The sequence below is a fragment of the Amblyomma mixtum genome, chromosome 5, assembly GCF_055824585.1.
Source record: "Amblyomma mixtum isolate Tamu chromosome 5, ASM5582458v1, whole genome shotgun sequence".
NCBI lineage: Eukaryota > Metazoa > Arthropoda > Arachnida > Ixodida > Ixodidae > Amblyomma > Amblyomma mixtum.
In genome coordinates, this window is record NC_143016.1 from 58,835,005 (window position 1) to 58,855,661 (window position 20,657).

The following is a 20,657-nucleotide window of genomic DNA, read 5'->3' on the forward strand; positions in this document are numbered from 1 at the left end:
GTGATTGCTGATGTGCACAACACCGTAGACGAGGTGGTCTTCCTCGAAGGCAAGGTCAATGCAGGTGCCGCGTTCAGAGGCCAGTGAGCACTTGTATGTCAAGCGACACAATTCGAACCACCACCACTACGTGCCTAGCATGCTCCAGAGTGCGCTGAGGCGCAAAAGCCTTCTCAGCATCCATATGTACAGCGCAGAAAGACTGCGTTATGCAACAAGTGTCGCTTATATCGCCGCACAACAACTGCCTATGTAATTGGTTTAACAGCGCAACCTCGTGCTCGGAGCTAAGCACTGCCTATAGTGTCCTCGCGCGAGAAGCAGACGCAGCGCAGTGTCAAGGTAAGGAGCGAAGAATGAGGCAGCACAATCGATCTATTGTGACAATGATTATGTATGGCCCGGTCCTTTTGCAGCGGGTAAACATACATGTGCTGTCTGGACCATTAGCACCCCCTCGTGCTAAGCAGACTAAATCGGATGGGGTGAAGCTGCTCCGTAGCCGAAATTTCCTAGAAACTGCTCTCGCTTAAGAGTCCATCGGGATGATAGCTCAATGTTTCAAGAAGTAATATTACATGACATAAGACGACGACGCAGGCAATGCTGGCTAAAGCCAACACTGGAATACACTATGTGTCCCAATATATCTTCCGAGTAGTTCACCTGTGTTTATGCTATTGCACACCCTTTTTTTTATATGCTGCTCCCAGAGGCCTTGTAAATGATAAGCACTTAAATGGCCACTGGCACATGCCAAACAAATAGCCCATTTTTTTCTACTGCATTTATTCACATGGGCATACTACAGCTTTGGCTGATGATCCTGATATATGACGTTATGACATAACTTAAGGTCTGAGCCACAGAAGCTATTAGAATTATAACTTATTACCAAGCAGCACATCTGTGAATATAAACAATGAACAGTGATTGTGTGGATTAGCGATTCAGAGGGTGCCATACTTTGATGAAGAATGCTGCACAAATGTGTTTTCGGAAAACTGAATTTGTAATGATGTGGTCCAATCCTGGCATGAAACAATTTGTGCTACCTCCTGGCACTACTCTTGAAAAGAAATTCATTGCTCTATTGGTGTCATCTTATTATAAAAGTGCCGTGCACATTGTGGTGATATTTATCAAGACAACAATAGCAGTGAAAACTACACTACCATCCACTTGTTTGTAGCTGGTGTAGTCTGCACAGAACACATGTAACTGTTGTCTACACTACCGTCCACTTGTTTGTAGCTGGTGTAGTCTGCACAGAACACATGTAACTGTTGTGTTTCCCAAGGCAGCACAACCCTAGCGTCTGCCTAGCCTAACCCTCATCCACAATAGGACACTGGGAGTCTACAAAGGTTTCTTCATCTGTAATGTAGCACTTGGGTATTACGTCTCTCCTGGCTTTGACATAAGCTTCAGGCGACGTCATCGTATCCAATAGCATTGTGTCCATCTTCAATGGAGGCAGCACAATGGCAATGTAGCCAGACGACCATGGCTGCAAGAGTGAAGATTTGAAATTTTCAATCATTCCTATGAAGGGTCATCAGAAAACAAAATTTGTGTCCTTCAAATGCAACAAATTAACCTCTCACACTGAGAAACAGTTACTATGCAAGAATAGTTGTGCATTCCAGATACATTGAGAAGCACAGCAATCAAAGCATAAAATGAGCATTGCCGCCAAGTTGGTACCAAGTCATACTAACAACAGTACAGAGTAATGTGCATAGTTGTTACCTTTTCAGTTAAACGCTCTGGTGAAGTGGTGAGATGTTCATTGACTTCTATCAGACTACCAGGAACTGTGCTTACAATAGTGTAAGTCTGCCCATCTGAACAAGTGACGATGCATAGTGCTGATTGCTTCTGAAGCTTCTGACCACCCTGGAAACAAAAATTCAATAAGTAAGCAAGCAACAAAAAAACATTATCGTGCAACACATATATAACTTAGAGGGATCCTGATTCACTTTTGTGCACTCTTTAATCTGTTTCATTGCCAGACTTAACAGGAAACACCGGGATAGCTTTCTTTATGTAAATAAATGAGCTGCCATAGGATGCTTTCCTGCAAGGAGCCAACGGCACATCCATGAGTGCAGAGTGTGAAAAGATAGTGAAAAGTGCAGTATGATAACATATGGTTAACAAATCATCATAAAAACTAAACATGCTACACTGGTGCCAGCCCTTTACTTCCCAGCACAATAGCAATGCCAACAAGACAGGAAAGCTCCCTTAAACAAACAAATGGCACCATCAATGAAGTGTTGACGGTCCCTTCAGAAAACAAAAAGGACACAAAAAATGTCAAAAGCCATGTTCTGTCAAAGCTTGGTCTAAAAGAATGGCAATATTCAAGGGCCATTCCACGTCAAACGCACCAGAATTTGTGCTTGGCCCTCCCAGATTTTTTTCAGAAAAATTGTGGCTTCCAATTGTGCTGTCCAAAGACTTTTGCCAGAAAACTTTTGACAAAAAAAAATTTCAGGTCATGCGCGAGGCCTTTGAATTTTCCACACTAATCGAAAAACTAGTTTTCATTAAAAGAGTCACAAAAGTGCCTGGAGCAGGCTTTGCTGCTGCTTGCAGGGAATGAATGGCGTTCGCGATGAAGATGGGGGATAATGATGAACACAGTCAAATGAAGACGAGGTTCACGCATAATGCTACAATACTTATTTTTTGCACACATTTCAAGTTTTTTCGTCAACAAGGCTTGCAGCATATCGCACAAGAACAGCATTACTTAGCTTTTATCTATTTTAAGTTCTCAATTTCGGTGTGACTTGCAGCACTGTTGCAATTCTTAAAAATATGTAAGTCATCTTTTGTGATCATTATGAATTTTTTGGTGGCTGCATGAGAAATGTACAACATTTTAAATATAGTTGTACTATAACACTAATTTCAGTAAAAAAAAAGCGAAAAAGTATGTTTTGTCACATATTTGGTCGTGAATTTCACCTTGAGGTGGTCCAAGTAAAAGTACAGAAAACAGCCAATTTCATAGTCAACATTAATGAAATTCGCTCCATGATTTTAAATGGCACAATTTCTGTTTTAGGCAAGAAGAAACTTTCTGAAGTTGACCGTCCACGCTGCCAGGCACTGCTTCCCCGCACTTTTACTCCACTGCACAATGCGACAGCAGTACTCTTCAAAATCCTAGTCTGCCGGGTTCTTATGAGCTCAGGCGTTCACGTCTTGGTGTTCAGGCATTTTCTCAACAAAATGGCATTTTTTTGCCTGCACTGAAATGCAGCCACCACAGCGCAGACCAGACCCTCGAACTTGTGCTCAGCATCCAAACACCGCAGCCACTTAGCCACCACGGCAGCGTGAGCTCTACTTTGAGCCAAGTGAGCACAAAAGTCACTAAGCCGCTAAAGAGCCGTTAGACAAGTGGTATGCTACCACCATATTAGGATGCAAATGCAATGTCATAATGTGAACTGCCTCTGCTTGAAAGTCAAATGTTATAGCAGCTCACCTTCTTCCACTTTCCAGACACTTGGTTGTTGAGACGATTTAGTTTCTCATTTACTTGATAATCAACTTTTGTGACTGTTTTGTTCTCCTTGAGTATAGGATGAGATGGAGCTAGCGTAACAAGCACAATTCTGAAAAGAAAAACCACAACTTAATAGCATGTACCACACTAAGAGAATATAGTGATCAAGCCAATTTAAAATGGACCCAAATAAACCCACTGAGCCATGCTGACAAAAGCACTTGTTACAAAAAATTTAGATATTCATTAAGATGTCTCTGTAGTCCCTGACACATAAGGGGATTTACACAAATCTGTTCACCATAACAGGTTCCAGAGGGCTGCAATGACCTAAGCAAGATTACAATGCTTCATAAGTAACAAAAACAAGTTTTGGAAATAATCCCTTCTTTAACAATGAGTCTTGTAGACATGAATATTATAAAGTGAATTCTAGGGTGGACAAGATATGGTTAGCATTAGATAACCATTTCAAATGCTAGGCCAAAAAGATTTTGCGTCATTTACCTTCAAGTCTAACATATTCACTCCTTCAATCTTGTCAAATTCTGAAACTTATGCAGTTGCCCTTTAAGATGACCTTGCTTTTGTGAATTATTTCTAGTTGTATTTACAAGCTCTGAACAAAAGAAAACTTGTTAATGAGCTTTCAGCACTCAATGCAAGCCCAAATGTAGTCCCACAAATATCAGCTTTTCATAAGGTGGGTGTCATAACACATTTGTGTGGGGTGTGCTTTTGAGAGGCAAGCATGCTTGTCCACAGATGTTAAGGTTCAAGCTAATGCAAACATTACACTGATGATGTACACAAAAAACCCACACAAGAAGCATGACTGCACTCCAAATGTCAGCTTGCAGTTAGGTAATAAATACTGGCTACCGGAATCAGTGCTTAGCTCTTGTGCCAGCAGCGAGTGGTCACAGAACTGCTCTGGACTGGAGGTTAATGCTGCTCAATTCGCATACTACACTCAGAAAACACACCCTAGATTCACCCTTACTTTGTTCCTACCAGACCATTCCACTCAATTTCAATCAACAGATGTGAAAGGGCATAGATTATGGAATCATCCCCTCAATGAGGGGAGGAGTCGTAACCCTGATTATCATTAAATGGACACTGAAAACAAATTGAAGTTGGCTTGCATTGATAGAGTGTTGCATTCTAATCACAAAGAGGCCACTTACACCAAAAATGGAGCTTTTACAGGCTAGAAAAGACCAGGAAAAGAAGTACAAGTGTCGCTGTCACTGGCTGATTTCGGAAGTGGAATGCGTACGTCGACACCAATTTTTGGGAGTGATCCCAGAGGTTACACTATATCAGTCCTTTTTCGTAAGGATGTTGAGAGTTTGAATTGACTGGCGCAAAAATTTTTAAATGCAATTTTCTCACCAATAAATGCGTCTTTTGCTGCCAGACAAACATGAACATAGCCAGAAAGAGCCAGAGAATCTGTTGTTACTGAGAACGATAATTGGACAGAGTTGTCCTCAGTGTCCCTGAAGCAGAGGAATGCGAGTAGCGTTGTGTAACACTTGGAAATTACTTTTGCAAAAGGAATAACAAAGATGAACTCAGACAGTGGGGCAAAGTAGTCAAGTACTCCCGCAATACTGGCCGACTCGCAAGCTATTAGAAGGTCACCACCATCATCTCATCATTACACCATAAGCAGTGAAACAGTTAACTTGTGAACAGCTCAACCTGTGTTTCCACTGTATCCACACCTTGTGGTTTGTTATATAAGCATAGGGCCCTTCATTTTCGGGCTCTACTTTTTCTGGAATTAAGAGGGTAAAATTCTGGCAATTTGTTTTTGCTTAAATTCAGGTAGAAATCAGGTTATTCAGCAAAAAGCTTCAGAATTCGAGTTTCCAAGAGTAATTTTCTTCGGGAAAATGCAACTGACTATAAACGCCCATCTTTTCTATGGGACGTAAAATAGTTTCTTTCGAGTTCATTATTTATAAACAATAAGAAAAAAAGCTGATTACACAAATAAGTGTTTCAGCAAACAGGTATTTCCTTTTTACTTCTTCATTGCAATTATTTCGTCACATATATTAACATCTCCTGCGTGGCACTTCCGTATACTGCAAAACGTGCCTGCTTTAGTACACTTCGAGAATATTCATTTGACATGACAGCAACCATTTCAAATACACAAGTGCCTTTGAGCAGGACGTCATTAGTGTTGGTACCGCTCGATACACTGATGCTGTTAAGACATCTGCTCAGGACCTGTGTCCTTACACCTCGCTTCCAAAACATACTTTTCGAACTTGTTCACAAGCCATGTCTTGAATAACAAGTGCAAAAGAGGTTTAAGATCACCAATTACCCTAAAACAACCCTCTGGAATAAGTGCAAGTTACCCGCTAATTTCCACGCAGTGTCTTCAGCCTTTTGTACTGGACAAATATGTTCCACAGAAGGTGCATTTTCGAGTAGAAATTGGATTTAACCAGAATTGTAAAAGATTTGTTCAGGGTTCAAGGATCGAATAAAACAGGGTCTGACCAATAGATGAAGGGATTTATACACGCATAGCTCCTAAAATGGTGATATCCTTTAAAGTTGCTGTTTTGCTCACTCTTCCCGATTTGCACCTTGCTACTTTACTTTCTAGCCAGTTATTTTTTATCTATCTCTTCTTCTCATCAATCCAAAATGAACACAAAAAGAGTCACTGCCACGTTATGAGGACGGAAACATTACTGTACCTGTTGGAGTGAAAGAGTGCACACTGATCATGTCCTTTCTGGCCATTTGCATCTGGAACCAACACAAGTGTGCTGTACAGTGGCCTCCCATTTAATTTCATAACATTCTGAGACACTCTGGATTCTCAACTGTCACCTTTCTCAGATGTGAGTACTGGTCATAAAAAACAGACACAATGAACAAACATTCTCGTCATGCCATCATGCATTAGTTTTACAATCTGCATTTTAAAGCAGTGGTTATGTGGGGCTGTCTTTTAAAGAGTTATAGTGATGTAGTGCTTAATCAAAAACTCCGGGGTCATACCTAAGTCATACCAAGCATACCAGTCCGGGGTCATACCAGCCTTGATAGCTAATATGTGCCTATAACCCTTTGCTTTACCTCAGTGTGGCCTCAATTATATTTAAAGTCTTGCACAACTGGCACTAAGCAGTGCCACAGTTCAGTGACACTTGTCAGTGAAACAGAAGAAATATTTCTCAACAGGGTGAAACAGGTATTTGAGAACACACATTATAGGTGACACACCATCCTATATGTCATAGTTACAAATCCTTTTTGCTGCAGGTGAGCAGGGAAGAACATTGGCTAACTCAGAGAATGAGGATTCATGCAGCCATCATCTCCTTGGCTGCTTGCCAGCCAAATTCAAAGATCAATACATTCTTGAAAGTTGCTTGGTCATTTGTGTTCAAATTATGGAAAGAATTGGACGCTACTAGGGGCGATGTGGATGCTGTTTCACACAGGGAACAACATTATCAGCGTTCTGACACTCTTCGGACTACGGAATTCATCAGTCAGTCGTGTTTAGGGTATCATCAATAAGGACCCTGGGAAGTCATTGAGGGCCCTCACCAATGCAGTGGAGGTTGATAAGGCAGTTATCAGACGTGTCCTGTCATTCATGAGGACAGTGTAGTTCGCGGTGCTGTATTTTGTTTGCCGCATCCGGTTCACAATAGTGGAATGCCCATTGCTTTCTTTTTCTTGGGCCCTCCGCACAACCGCACAGAAAGGGGTCAGTCAACCCAGCGGAAGAAGGGGGGGGGAGAATCTCCATGAACAACTTAATCTAAACATGCGGCCTCCCAGCTTCCCAGATGTCAACCCAATGGACTGCTACATATGAGGTGAGGTTGAGAAAGAGTCCAACAGACACCCACACAACACCACTGTGGCTCTCAAGGAAGCTGCTGTGTATGCAATGTCTAATATTCCAAAGATACATCTCATCACTGCCTACAGTTGGTTTTAACAACGTGAAGAGTCTGTTATAGCTGCTGACGGTGGTTTCATTGAATGATGTTGTTCACTGTATATGTGACCATTTGTACTAACAGCGAAAAGGTCATAAATAACCTGTCTCCACTCTTTGTATCTGTGTGCGTATGAATATAACTTTGTTCTCAAAAACCTGTAGCACCCTGTACATATTGTCTGCACCCTCGGTGCACCTTCTCCACATTCAAAGAGAAAAGAAAAATAGCAAAAGGGTTGACGAAGCCACTGTTAGAGGAATAACTGTATGATAGCACTGGTCTGCGCACATGCAGCACATGGTAGCACTGCAGTCTCTTCATTTTACAGGATCCCTTGCAGACAGTTTGGCCACGTATGTGAGACCTTCCCCCAAAAGAACAAGGAAATAAGGGTTAAGACGCAGCTCCTAGCTTGAAAGCACCAACCTATACAGTTTAAATAATGGTAAGCCACCAAAAGTGCAAAGCACGCTATGGCCCAAAAAAGAAAATACAAAGACCCAGAAGCAAGTGACAGATAACTGAAGACAAAGAGAGAATGTTGTGCACAGTGCTCGCTCAGGGGAGGACCACAGCTGTGAAGGTCACTTCTCAGTCTTGGGTGCAATCAATAAGTATGAAAGTTTTCTTCATCAGCAGTATTAAACCATTATGGGTAAGATAAGAAACATCGTTTAGTGGTTACCAAGTAGGCAGTCATTAGGGGTCATTAGAGCAGTCATTAGAAAATAGCAAATCGAATATCCTCCAATTCATTTCACTGAATGAATGAAATGGTGCACAGGTACGCAGCTGCAATCTGACATGCCATGCATTTCTTCGATGGATGTTTGGAAAACATCGACAACTCTGACGCCGCACAGCATACTGCCACGATTAGCTTGTGTTCAGTGACGCAACGGGGTCCACTCAAGTGATGGAATTCTTGAAGCCTATACATATGGCCTCCAAGACTGGGCGACATGGCAGGGCTCAGGCAAATTCTGCAAATCCAGCCCTGATGTCTGAATTCAGAAGCCATGGCTCATACATAGCTGTAATTATATGTCATATTTAGTTACATTCTCTTTCTGCAACAATAGCAAAATGCATTTTTCCTATACACATCATTGATGGCTATAGAGTTAACATACTGATTGTATTGCAACCCCTTAGTGCAGATTAGTCATGGAGGGAGGAGAGGCTGAGAGAGCCCCTCGCTATCCGAGCTGAATGAAAAAAAGTGTGCAGGAAGACACGTGTTTTGTCAAGGACTACTGGGACTCTTTAGGTCATCGCGCAGCGGTGTCTTCTTCACCACCCACCTGTCAACTTCTAGCAGCGTGGCACACTATTGTCTACTCGCCTTGATCTTTGTAGTACTAGACAATGAGCCAAACAGCGAATCGGAGCCACACTTTTAGCTTCAAAAATGTGACAGAATGGTCTCTACTAAGTTTTTTTCTTCCTCCCTGAGATTAGTGATTTCCTTCCTCTATGAGATTAGTACTGAGTCTTTTAACAGCCATAGCTTCAGCACCACAAATTATAGCCCCATACCGCAGTGCCTTCGCCAGCACTTCAATGTTTCACGAGACTGCTCGTTTTGTATGAATATTCACACAAGTAGCGGATGTTAGTACTGTAAGAAAGAGAGTTGGAGTTTGATGCCCCAGCAGCTAGCGCCGACGAAGGAGAGGAAGAAGAAGATAGGCGAAGCCGACGAAGTTCGGGTTTTGCACTTGCGGACGCTGGCCTGCCGAGCACCACCGCTGGGACAAGGACTGTGGCTAACTGTGCGAGTTTCCACATTACACTTGGTGGAGGTGCTGCTTGTTCTCCCCGTGGATCTACACCACGATCTACGCCACATTACAGTACAAATATTCAATTTGTATTCGATTCAGTAGTGAAGCTACATTATTCATGTTCAATTCAGTCTGGGAAAAGTGTTGTTCGCACAAACCTAGAGATTAGTGTTGCGTCTTTCAACATCGACAGCTTTAACTCCACGAGTTGCAAAGCCACTGCTAGCATTTCACGATTTCATGATTTCACATGAGTGAATAATAGGAATATTCAATTCACAGTCAATTCGGTTGTTTCACTCCTCGGTTCGTATTCGATTAGGTTTTGAACTACATTATTCGAATCGGATTTGATACTGAAGCTAGACTATTCAGACTTCTTTGCTTTCAAACACTTACTACTCACACACCCATAGCAACCATGTATTTGCAAATGGCATTGATGCTATACATGCCTAACATAAACCTTCTTGAGCACTGTGCAATAACGCTTGAAAGAGCTCCTCACCCTTTGCACAGTGTAACTTCTCAAGTATACCAAAGAAAGTCAGAAATGCTTTTCAAGAAACAAAGCATTTTTGACACACTGGGGCTCTGTTTTCTACTGCTCCATCAATGCACATACACAGAAAGGCAATACTCATGCAACAGAAATATGCGCAACGGCCACCTCAAGGTGAGCAGAGACTAACAGGTATTTTTCATAAAAAATACACGGCAGATGGTAAACATTTGTTTACAGTAAAACAAATTTTCCACTTCAGATAGCATGTATGAGTTGTGTCAGAAGCAAACAGAACAATATTATGCAACCCAACTGCTGTGGTGTCCGGGCTTCTGGAAATTAGCAGGCACAGTTATGAGCACACAAATGTGGTACTGAAATGTTCACCCACAAGCCGAGTATACTTCCAAAACTTCAGAAGGTCACACGTTACCACACTTTGATGTCACAACGATTTTCTGTTAAGTTCCAATGCTATTTGTACACATGAAGACAAAGGCAAAAATAATGTAACACTGGCATCTATCTACACCAATGCACAGCCTACAGGAAATGATCAGGTGTGTCTGTATCTGCTGTTCACCATACTCAAAGGGTTCAAATGCTACTCGTCAGGCAATGCTTTAAAAATGAAAAAATGCAAGGAATGAAATGCCTCATTTCTTTCTTTCTTTTTTTTTTTTTTTTGCACTGATTGTGCTTTATAGAAACAACGTAAGGTGGTCTGAACAAAATTGAAACAATCTGCTGCAGTTTTCTGACCCTGTCGACATAGTCAATGTTCGTAATGTAAGAATGCATTTTGACTGCTGTTGGCACTTCCAAGAAGCAATACTGCGACGCGCACATACTTTGTTTTGCGCCTTGGAATACCTGGACAGGTTTTTTTTTTCTTTTTCTTTCAGTGTTAAAACACAAAGGCTTTGTCGTAGGAAGGGCGATGACAGAACATTAAAGCTCCAGGGAGCATGCTGCTCCACCCAGGCGGTTGAAAACTGCACTACGTGCGTCAATTCAATGCATTTGTGAACCTCAGCAGCGGCGAAATGTGTACGATTCGCATGTGTTTCGGCGACATGTAACAGCCACCACTGCAGCCCACCGACATATACTGCGTTCATGTGGTAAGATGCGCTAGAAACTGCAACTTTCCCAAGCAAAGTACACCACCGACGGCAGGCCGCCGCATGACGAGCGAAATGAACACCGGCCCCGAGATGTCATACTCGCATTGCAGGCCTAGAGTCATTACTCTTTGTTTCCCAAGTGTGGTCGAGTCATCTGCGTCAGCGACAGATCTGGAGTGACACGAAAAGTATTCGTTGCCTAGCGAAATCATATGGGCAATCACAACACAACGTCGAGGAAAGTGTTAACTGCGGCAAGCCTTTGGCGATCGGGGCACAAGAGCCGACAAACTCACCAAGGAGAAATCGAGGCTTGTAATATCGTTCTGTAACGCTAGGAAAACTCTTGGAAATTCGGTTGCCTAGCCTGAGCGACAAGTTGGCCGGCGGGCCTTGCTCATCCGCATGCTCATCAGCAAGATCAGACATCCTGCCTGCACTTATTGGGCTCAGACGTTTGGAGTCCACACGTGGGATGTAAATTCGCTGCCACCAAGCAACCCACAACAGCGCGGACCTACAGCCACCAAGTGTACGACGCCAAACACAGCCGCGCTCCGTCTGTGCGCTCGCACGCTAGATGGCGGCACGAGTGAGGGGATTTCTAACGTTTCAGCAAAATCAGTTTTCGCTTTTAATATTTTATTTGTCCACATCAGCAACAACAAATCTTTCATCCTACTTAAAAATTGCGTAAATATTTTCAAAAACAAATGAGACGCGCAGTAGAAACAAAAAAAATTATAAATTCAGCGTCAAACACGATGACGTACGCAGCGCACCGGCGCTATGAATGGACTACGAAGTATGTTGTGCACTAAAAATCATCGGAAAATTCATGTTATCGAATCAAGCATTCACTATGCTTTCGTGTATCCCATAGGTTGCAAAGCTATGTGAATGTTCAGTCAAAGTGGTAGCTTTCGGGACACGCGGAGAGACCACGGCTGAAGGAAGCCATGCAAGAACTCTTTTGACAACGCTACAACTCCGCAAGGCTAGAAGCAAGGCAGAATATGAGAAATGTTACAGAATGAAACAGATGGAAAGCGATGCTTATACCATGACGCCGACGCGTACGGGAGAAAAAGGAAGGAAGGAGCTATGTATTAACAGTTTTTTTGGCAAACCTAGCAGTTACCGACGGTTAGAGCAGAAAGAGGGGGTGATACAGTTGGTGACGGACAACAAAAAAACTGTACAAGAGTATTGTACATCAATAAAGAGGTTAACATCCACAAATTAAGTGTCGCATTCACTGAGGAGGCAGTATGTAAATGCCTGCCCGACCACAATACTGAAGAATATGTTCCTACCCTAATGCTTGCAACTGCTGCATGCGAGCAACCAAATGTAGTCAACAGAGTATACAACAGAATGTCAACAGAATGTAGCGAGCAACAGAATGTAGTCATTCACAACGAACCTCGTAGCCCATCTGAAAGGGTGGCCGTGATGCTCCAAGATATTTACTCTACAGTGACACGAAAATGTTATTACGAGAAAAATTCAATTGATGGGTCGATCGCTTAAAGGATTAACAAGGAGGAAGAAAATGAGTCAATGTTTCACAACTGTTTGACTATACAATGCACCCTGGCCAATCCCCCACTGTGGGTACATGCCACTCCAACAGAGGACAACAACAACTAAAGGCAAGAGAGCACTGAAAATTACTACCCCCAGCTGCGAGTATTAAGAGATGAGACAACATATCTTTTGTACTGGTATTGCTTTTGAGTGATGTGCATGACAACAGCCAGACATAGACTGCCCCTAGAAATTACCACATATGCTTGCTAAATAATTTGTTATAGACCTCTCCCTGGTGCAAACAACGTGACATCAAAGGGGCATTCCCAATGGGCAAAACCATCCACTTTCGCTTCTGAACCAGTTTTGCTTGTGACAACCGCTCCGCCCCCCGCCTTTATTCTCCCGATTAAGGATGCCTCGCTACGTTTGGCAGCCATTCTTCTCCCGATTATAGCCCCTTCGGTATGTGGCATCTTTCGCCGATCGGACCAGATGACATAGCTGATGACGTAGGCCGGAAAAAGTTTACTGAATTTCTTCTCCCATGCAGCTTCAGTTCCAGGAGTCAAACAGAGGTTGTGACATCGCAGGTAGGTATAAAATCACATGACACGTATATGAACTGCAATATATCAGCTGTTTGTTCTCTCGCTGTCATTCCAGCTTCTCAAGCAGGCTAGCATATGAGTTGGAGTGAATCAAAGTGATGCAACAACAATTATATTCCAGTTTATGCCTGCTTCTTGTGATCTCACACTACTTCTGATGTTGCTACCACGTTCAGCTGCTGAAACTGAAATTACATGAGAGAATAAATTCAATTATAAATTATCCACTGGGCATGCGTCAAATCAGTCCACAGAAGAAAAAAATGAAAAATTGGAGCCTCCAGGCCTTTAAGGGTGTTTCCGGGGGTTTTTCGAACATCTTGAGTTGATAGTCGCATCACATTCCTTTTAGTCCCCTCGACAAAAAAAAAAATATTTTGCAATATGCCGTGTGCAACCATTTTAAAACAGCGAAAACAGCAGACCAAACCTGGAACTCAGTCCGTCGCTAGGGATGACACTCTGCGTGATGTAGCAATGATGTCACAAACATCACCAGTAAAGCATTTGTACACATGTTGAATGGCTGAAGTAATGACTGAGATCGGTCCTTTCATAAAATTCCTGAGGCGCTTAACAATTACAAGCCTCAAATTTTTGTTTGTGAAGTGGGAAGTATGTAATAATCTGCAGGGAGTGTTTGTAGTGTCGAAGATGCAGTTTTGTCTATAGAAATCATCTGAACTGAGGTCACAGGGGCTGCAGACTTCAAAATAAATTTTCACCAGATGATACGTCGCATAGCTGCCAAGTTTTTGGTGGCAGTAATAAAAAAAGAGAAAAACCTACACTACACCTTACATTAGAATATAGTAACCTCAAAAACCTTTGGAGTTCCTCTTTAATGCTGAGAGTAGATCTCCTCATGGCAGTTCTACGCATAGTGAACTGAGGGAATAGAATGGGTGTTGCAGCACAAGTAGTGCAACTTCAGTTCCACCTGCATTAAGTTGGCTATCTTCTACAGCCGCCTTGTCCCTGAACACAATGCTCTTTGCGAGACCTCCAAAAGTATATAATATCCTCAAGCTCAGAAGCCCAAGACCAAGACACAGTGTAGTAAAGCTCACGTGTTATGCTTTGATGCCAATACCGTGTGTAAAGAATCCTGTCATGCTAGTTGATAGTCATGCATTTACCATGCCAGTTTGCATTGCACTGCACAACACTGGGCGAGCAAAAACAAACACCATGGCTGAGGAATAACATTTTATTCGACATTCAACTTTAAAAGCACTACACACTGAAAAATGAGCGCACTAAAACTAAGCTCACAGACATAAGACACCAGAAAGTGCATTTATCAAATGGCAAGTCACTGAGGCTTCCAAGAATCAATAACAAAGTCACATTCATGCATAGCTGAAGCTCTTCAATACATTATAACCAAATATTTAATTTCACTTTAATATGCAACATAAATTTCACACAAACTAACAAATCATAGAAGGAAGGCTAAAAGATCCGTGCCTTTTGTACTAACACTCCTCTGTACACCACAATAAGATGGAACCTACGATTCTGCACATGCCTCTCACAAACTGTGCCCATCTCCTCCCTTGCATTTCCATAGGGTGGCTACATGGCAGACAGTGCAACGTTGCACCTCTGACTCATCTGTCAAGATAGGACGACACGCGTATCAGTATAGGTGCACCCATAAGTAAAGGGGTGAACAAGGTTTATCCACAGCAGATGCCACTGTGTAGACAAAGAGCATCCTCGGTGCATTCTACATGGGCCTTAGATACAGCCTCTACTTGCTGTCTGATCAGAGCTGCTTTGCATTTGAGGGGGACACTCCAGTGAACAGGCTTTGGAAGGAACGGATGATTTTTTTTTTGTTGTTAACAGCAAATTCAAACTCAACAAAGTAGTAAGCACAATTTCTAAAGCATGGTCCAAATAACTGGTCCAATTTTAATTTTTCTTGCATTTGTCTTGAACGGCAAGGGCCCATAAATAATGCTGTACACGCGTGAATGGCTCATATATCTTATGTGCCTAACACCCCTGTTACACCGGATGATTCAAATTCATTCGAAGTGAATGATGCACTGAATACATCTGCTCTTTCGGTGCTACACAGCAAAAAATGCAATTCGAGGATGGTACCACTGTAATCGCAGAATAAAAATAAAACTGGTCAAGTAAAAAATTGTCTTTTCTTGGCCTAGTTGGTTTTTCATGCTGTAGGTGTAAGCAGCGCACACGAAACAAGGACAGACAGAAAAAGGGAACGAAACACAGCGCTGTGTTTTGTTCCCTTTTTCTGCCCGTCCTTGTTTCACGTGCGCTGCTAACACCTACAGCAAGTAAAAAAGCTATGCATGCAAAGTGTCCAAAATGTTGATTTAATGTCAAATACTCTAAGGCCATTTTATATGAATTTATAAGCAGTAATGTAGTTTAAAGATACTTCAGTGGTACCTATACACTTTAGCTCAAGCACGAATCTAACAAATGTAAACAAACGCAGCAGAGCAGAGCTGCAGCCCCAAGTTTGTTTGGGACTGGAATCTCCAAAGTGAATGCCTCTGCTTAAAGGAACACTGAGGACTATTTCATTCTATTATTGTTCTCTGTAAAAATTGATTCTCTGGGTCTCTCCAGCTGCACTGACGTTGGCCCAGCAGCCAAAAGACGCATTTAGTGGCGAGAGAATTGGATTTAAAAACCTTCCAGCAGTGGATTTAAATTCGTTATGTCTTTTTTAAAGGACAAGTTGTCACCGTTATGAAGTGAGATGCGGGGTGGTGGTGTTGGCAGTGGTGGTGGTGATGGTAATAACTTTATTTTGATGATGAACCTATTAGATTGTATAGCATCTGTAAGGTGCACTGTACCAAGACCCCATTGGAGGCTTCTGCGGCTCGAGCCCCGAAGACCACGATCCTCTGGATCCTCTGGACAGTACCTCCTCCCACAGCTCGTGTTGGGTTTGGTATTGCTGGTACTCATTTGCTTCTCTGACAAGCCCAAACTGTGTGATATAGACTTGGGTGTTCTCCGCAGAATGGCCACGTGTCCTGGCATATCACTGGATGTGTCTTGTGCATTAAACTAAGTACAGGAAGGTGTTTGTCTGCATCTGATTGAGATCTCTTCTTTTGTCAACAACTTATCTGGTTGTGGGTATTTCCTTCAGGCTGATCAGGTGTTCTTACAGAATTGATTCTGGTCATTACGAATGCCTAAGGCCTCCAACTTCATATTTGCCATGCTGGGGTAGCCATAGCCATGGCCCTGTTTGTAAAGCCTTGCTGATTAATGCATTTATTTTCTCTCGTTCTTTCTGCTTAAGGATGGTACATGACATGCGATATTCTATGCTGCTGATGATGAGTGCCTATGTCTGCATTAAGCAGCATGTCTCTATCTTAAATCCCATGCCCTGTTTGGTATTCTCTTTACCCTTGGGTGGTCATTAATGACAGATTCTAAGCTTTGCGAAAGTACTACCATCTTCCTGTACAGAAAAGCCCGGATATATCGAACCAACCAATTTCCAGTTATTGGCTGAGTCGAAAACAAAGATTATCCTCCTGTAAATCCTGTGTAAAGCATAGGAAAGCCTCACTGTATACCGAACAGCAACTTCGCCAGTCATTCAATACACTGAACTGCGTACCACACCCCTGCAAGTGGTGCTCCTTCTAATGGAACTCTCTGATCACTTAACGCCTGCCAAGGCTGGTTGGCTGCACGGCCTTGGACACCTGCTGGAATCACTGGAGCTGTGAAATAGCTTGACAAGGTGAACGTGGGGTGTGTCTTGGAGTGCCCTTCGGTCTCTTGTGTCCATTTTTCATGTCACATCGCTTTCATGCGGAGAAGGCAACCTAACTGAAGCCTAGTGCAGCCCTCACGCGGCATGCTTCGGTGCCCAAGGCTTTGCAGAAACCAACAGTACCTTAACTTGAATGAGTGATCAGTCTGTACTGATAAAAGGATTAGACATCATATGGTAGGCAGTGGCTAGTTCCAAACAACTGTCCACAATGGCTTCAATGTGAAGCAGGATAGTCTAAAGATTTTAAATAGACCTAGCAATGCCAAGAGAGTGGTGCACTGCCAGCACGCCGGCGGGTGGCATGTTGTTGCAATAAAAGTGTCACTAGCGTGGATGTAATGTATTCTCGCTTCAATGTTGCAGATAGGCTCATCTAATACCAATTTTTATATATCAAATTAGCAATATACCAGACTATATCTCGATCTGCATCAAGTTTAATATATCCAGGTTCGAATGTATTTGGAGGCCTAGGATTCTAGTCTTGGGTATAGTCTTTATCTGAATCTTCACACCAAAATCAGCGTCAATGCAGGCATTTTACTTGCAGAATCGCCTAGGGACGGTGACACATGTATTTTGTTTTCTGGCCTTTTCCAGCTTATAAAAGCTTCATTTTCAGTGAGAATGGAGGGTTTGAGGGTTTTCCCCAGAAGCATAGAAGCGTGGTGACAGTGACTGGCAGCCACATTCCTTTTTTGCTGTAGTTGCCTTCATAGCCATGACTCATCGGGAGGGTAGGTTTGCAAGGTCGCGAGAAAACAGGAGGGAAGCCACCCAGGTCGTTGAGCTCCCCCAACACCCCGCACTTTTACCTGTTCGTCGGGAGTCGGGATGCGCGGTCAAGACTGGATGGAATTGTTCAATAGCTCACGCCAGCTAGCCAGATCTGGGGTCTCTTCCTTTCCCGATTTCGAAAAGGATTGCGAGGCCCATCTTCCGCGAATAAGGGCAACAATTGGGAGAGGGCGTGGGTTGTGTGCGCAACCCCTCTCGGCTCTTTGTACATTTTTGTATTCACAGAGTGCTGGTTTACAGGGGTTTAATATCCCAAAGTGACTAAGGCTTTGAGGGACGCCATAGTGAAGGGCTCTGGAAATTTCAACCACCTGGGGTTCTTTGTAACGTGCACTGACACCGCACAGCACATGGGCCTCTAGAATTTCGCCTCCATCGAAATTTGACCACCATAGCCGGGACTGAACCTGCGTCTTTTGGTTCAGCAGCCGAGTGCCGTAAACACTGAGCCATGGCGGCGGCTTTGTGTTCACAGAATGCCTGCCGTTGATTGGTCAACCAACTCGTCGACAAAATTTTGAAGTTGATTTAAGCAGGCGTTTGGGAAGAAAAACGGGGGAAGTACGAGGGAGGCAAGGCTGACAGAGGTCTCAGAGACTCCGGCCTAGCGTGCAGCAGGAAGCAGATGGCCTGATCCTGCTAGCCTCCGACCTTTGACTGTCCAACCAGTCTTTTTTTATATTTCTTTTTTTCTCTATTTTTTTCCCAGAATTATTATTGGCACCCACCCTCAATCTTTTATATTATAATTGGATTAAGCCCGTTGTGCCACCTGGCGGTGCGAGCAGGGCACTTTTATTTTTCGTTTTTTTTTAAGCCCTTTCTAACATATGTCCACCCAGTCTTGGCAGTGCGGGCCGGGCATTTATTTTTATTTATTTTTCTGCCCACACTAATCTCTGTCCACCAAGTTTGGCAGTGTGCCTTGCAAGTGTCAAATCTGACGATACTGCTGTAAATAAATGTGTAAATAAACGTGTACAGTCCGAAAAGGGAAGATCTCGTCTCCACACTGCAACGTGTCGCTGAGTCAAGGACTTGATGGTATACTCATGAACACCACCACAGCAGGAGAAGGCAGAGACGAAAATGAACTAGTTGGTTTATGGGGTTTAACGTCCAAAAGCAACTAAGGCTATGAGAGACGCGAAAATGAACTAGTGGTCTCTTCGTGATTAGAACATGGTACCCTATCAATACATACCAACTTCTATTGGTCCTCAGTGCTCCTTTAACAAGCAGAGTTGCCACAAACATGCTCGAATATCAAGTGAGCAAACAACTGCATCCAAAGAGAATAAAGTGTTATAAAATGCATGAAAAACCTTTTTTTCTTTTTTTGTGGTGTGCAGATTACCTTTCTGCAGTATTTGTTTTCACTGCTGAACTGAGCTTCAGATTAGCATCCAGTTCGAAATCCGGTAAGTTTCGCAAGCCCATTCAATCACTGACGTACCGAGGGTAAAACGCTTGTCTAGAGCACGTTCAGGGCGTGCTTCAGTCTGAACATGCGATATCTAGCAATAGCATTTGGTTAAAAATGGTCTGGATGTAAGCATGTGCAGCTGAACTCATAGGATTTCATCTTCATTTCTTGCTTCCCTGGCCGCAGCGGCTTTGATATTTGTGGAACGCACAGTTTGGTCGTTCTAGACGTGTTTTGCCCTCTGTACATGCAAACCTGATGAATCTCCGAGCGTAACAGGGGCATTACAATACTATTCCTGATTCCAGGGCACTTTCGAAAGTTGGCCGACATTAATTTGCAGTTAACATCTGCAGATTGGAAAACCAGCTTGTTGAAAATATATGAGCACAGGAGCAACCAAGATTTCTCGATATCTGTAGGTTATGGTGCATGCACTGCACTAGAGCTATAAATGACTGGCGTATACAGAAGCTTCCTGCTACAGAGGACAGGACCACTCAGCAGCAGCAAGAGACAACTGCCCTTGATGAAACATATCCACTGCAGCGAGGAAGCACAGCATTTTCAAGTAATGAGCAACCTGTGTCGACAAGACCCTATATAAGGTTCAAGTACTGCTCATTACGGGGTAACTGACAGATTGGGTGATCAGAGTTATTTGGTGTATAATTGTCCACTTAGGACCACATAATGTAATCACTGGAGTCTAGGAGCGTTCCATTTCTGTTCCGTTTAAATAAAACAATGTTCCAGTTACGAAAAAACTATATCGCAAAACGCAAGCCACTAGCAAAAGTTGCATAAGCAGCCCCATTCCTTGGAAAGTTTTGTTCATTAAGACCGCACTGTAAGGTACACATCTACTCCACAACAGCTTACTAATGTGCTACCATCTACCCACGCATAGAAGACACAAAGGTATATACAAATCAACATAGCTGCGCTACTGTTTCAAACAACACCCAGGCAGATGGGTATAATGTGCTCAAAGGGCAGCCCCAACTGGTTTCCATAATTTCTGCTGTACACTGCAAGAATGTTGCATTTTTTGTACAAAACAATGCAAACAAGCATGCTTATCTCTTCAGAAAAGCACCCACTACGTCAAATCATGCCGTCTAGCAAGCTGTTATACAGGATGCCTTGAATTTTCATGCCCTAGTGACAGAAGAGCAGGCCGACTCCACAGGTGTCCTCGTACCTGCTATTACCATCAAGCTTTGGGCCTTTTCTTATACATCCTTGCCATGAATGGCCAGCATGCCCTTAGCACTACTGACAAACTGGACTAATGAACAGCTTAGCAATACTTCACCTAATGGCTTTCCAGTGAATTTAAGCAGCCTTTTCAGTTGTGCTTTTATACATTTAAAATTATTTGCTAAGCGTTTTCAAACTAACTGCTTCACCTCTGAAAAGTGCTTCATAATATGAAACATGCATCAACCCAAAAATGATGGAACAAGTCCTGGAGCTGCCATTTGCTTCTTATGTACAATCGTACCATTGTCGCAAAGGGTGTGACTGGCAATGAAGACCCTGTACAGTGC

At 43.0% G+C, this 20,657-nt stretch overlaps 1 protein-coding gene across 1 annotated transcript; it reads right to left on the reverse strand.

The window, feature by feature from the left end:
• Positions 1 to 1,099: 1,099 nt before the first annotated feature.
• LOC149342320 (protein Abitram) lies at positions 1,100 to 11,470 on the reverse strand. The gene is made up of 5 exons (XM_089544614.1): positions 11,240 to 11,470; positions 6,259 to 6,310; positions 3,509 to 3,638; positions 1,753 to 1,899; positions 1,100 to 1,510 (listed from the first exon to the last, which is right to left on the reverse strand). The coding sequence occupies exons 1-5, from the start codon at positions 11,370 to 11,372 to the stop codon at positions 1,328 to 1,330; spliced, it is 645 nt and encodes a 214-aa protein (XP_089400740.1). The 5' UTR covers positions 11,373 to 11,470; the 3' UTR covers positions 1,100 to 1,327.
• Positions 11,471 to 20,657: the final 9,187 nt, after the last annotated feature.

Excerpts from the sequence above, each read along its gene's own strand:
- LOC149342320 (XM_089544614.1), bottom strand. The coding sequence starts at position 11,372 with ATGTCTGATCTTGCTGATGAGCATGCGGATGAGCAAGGCCCGCCGGCC. Across the intron at positions 6,311-11,239 it reads CAAGCCTCGATTTCTCCTTG|ATGCAAATGGCCAGAAAGGA; the intron begins GTGAGTTTGTCG and ends TGTTGGTTCCAG. Across the intron at positions 1,900-3,508 it reads TGTCTGGAAAGTGGAAGAAG|GGTGGTCAGAAGCTTCAGAA; the intron begins GTGAGCTGCTAT and ends TTTTGTTTCCAG.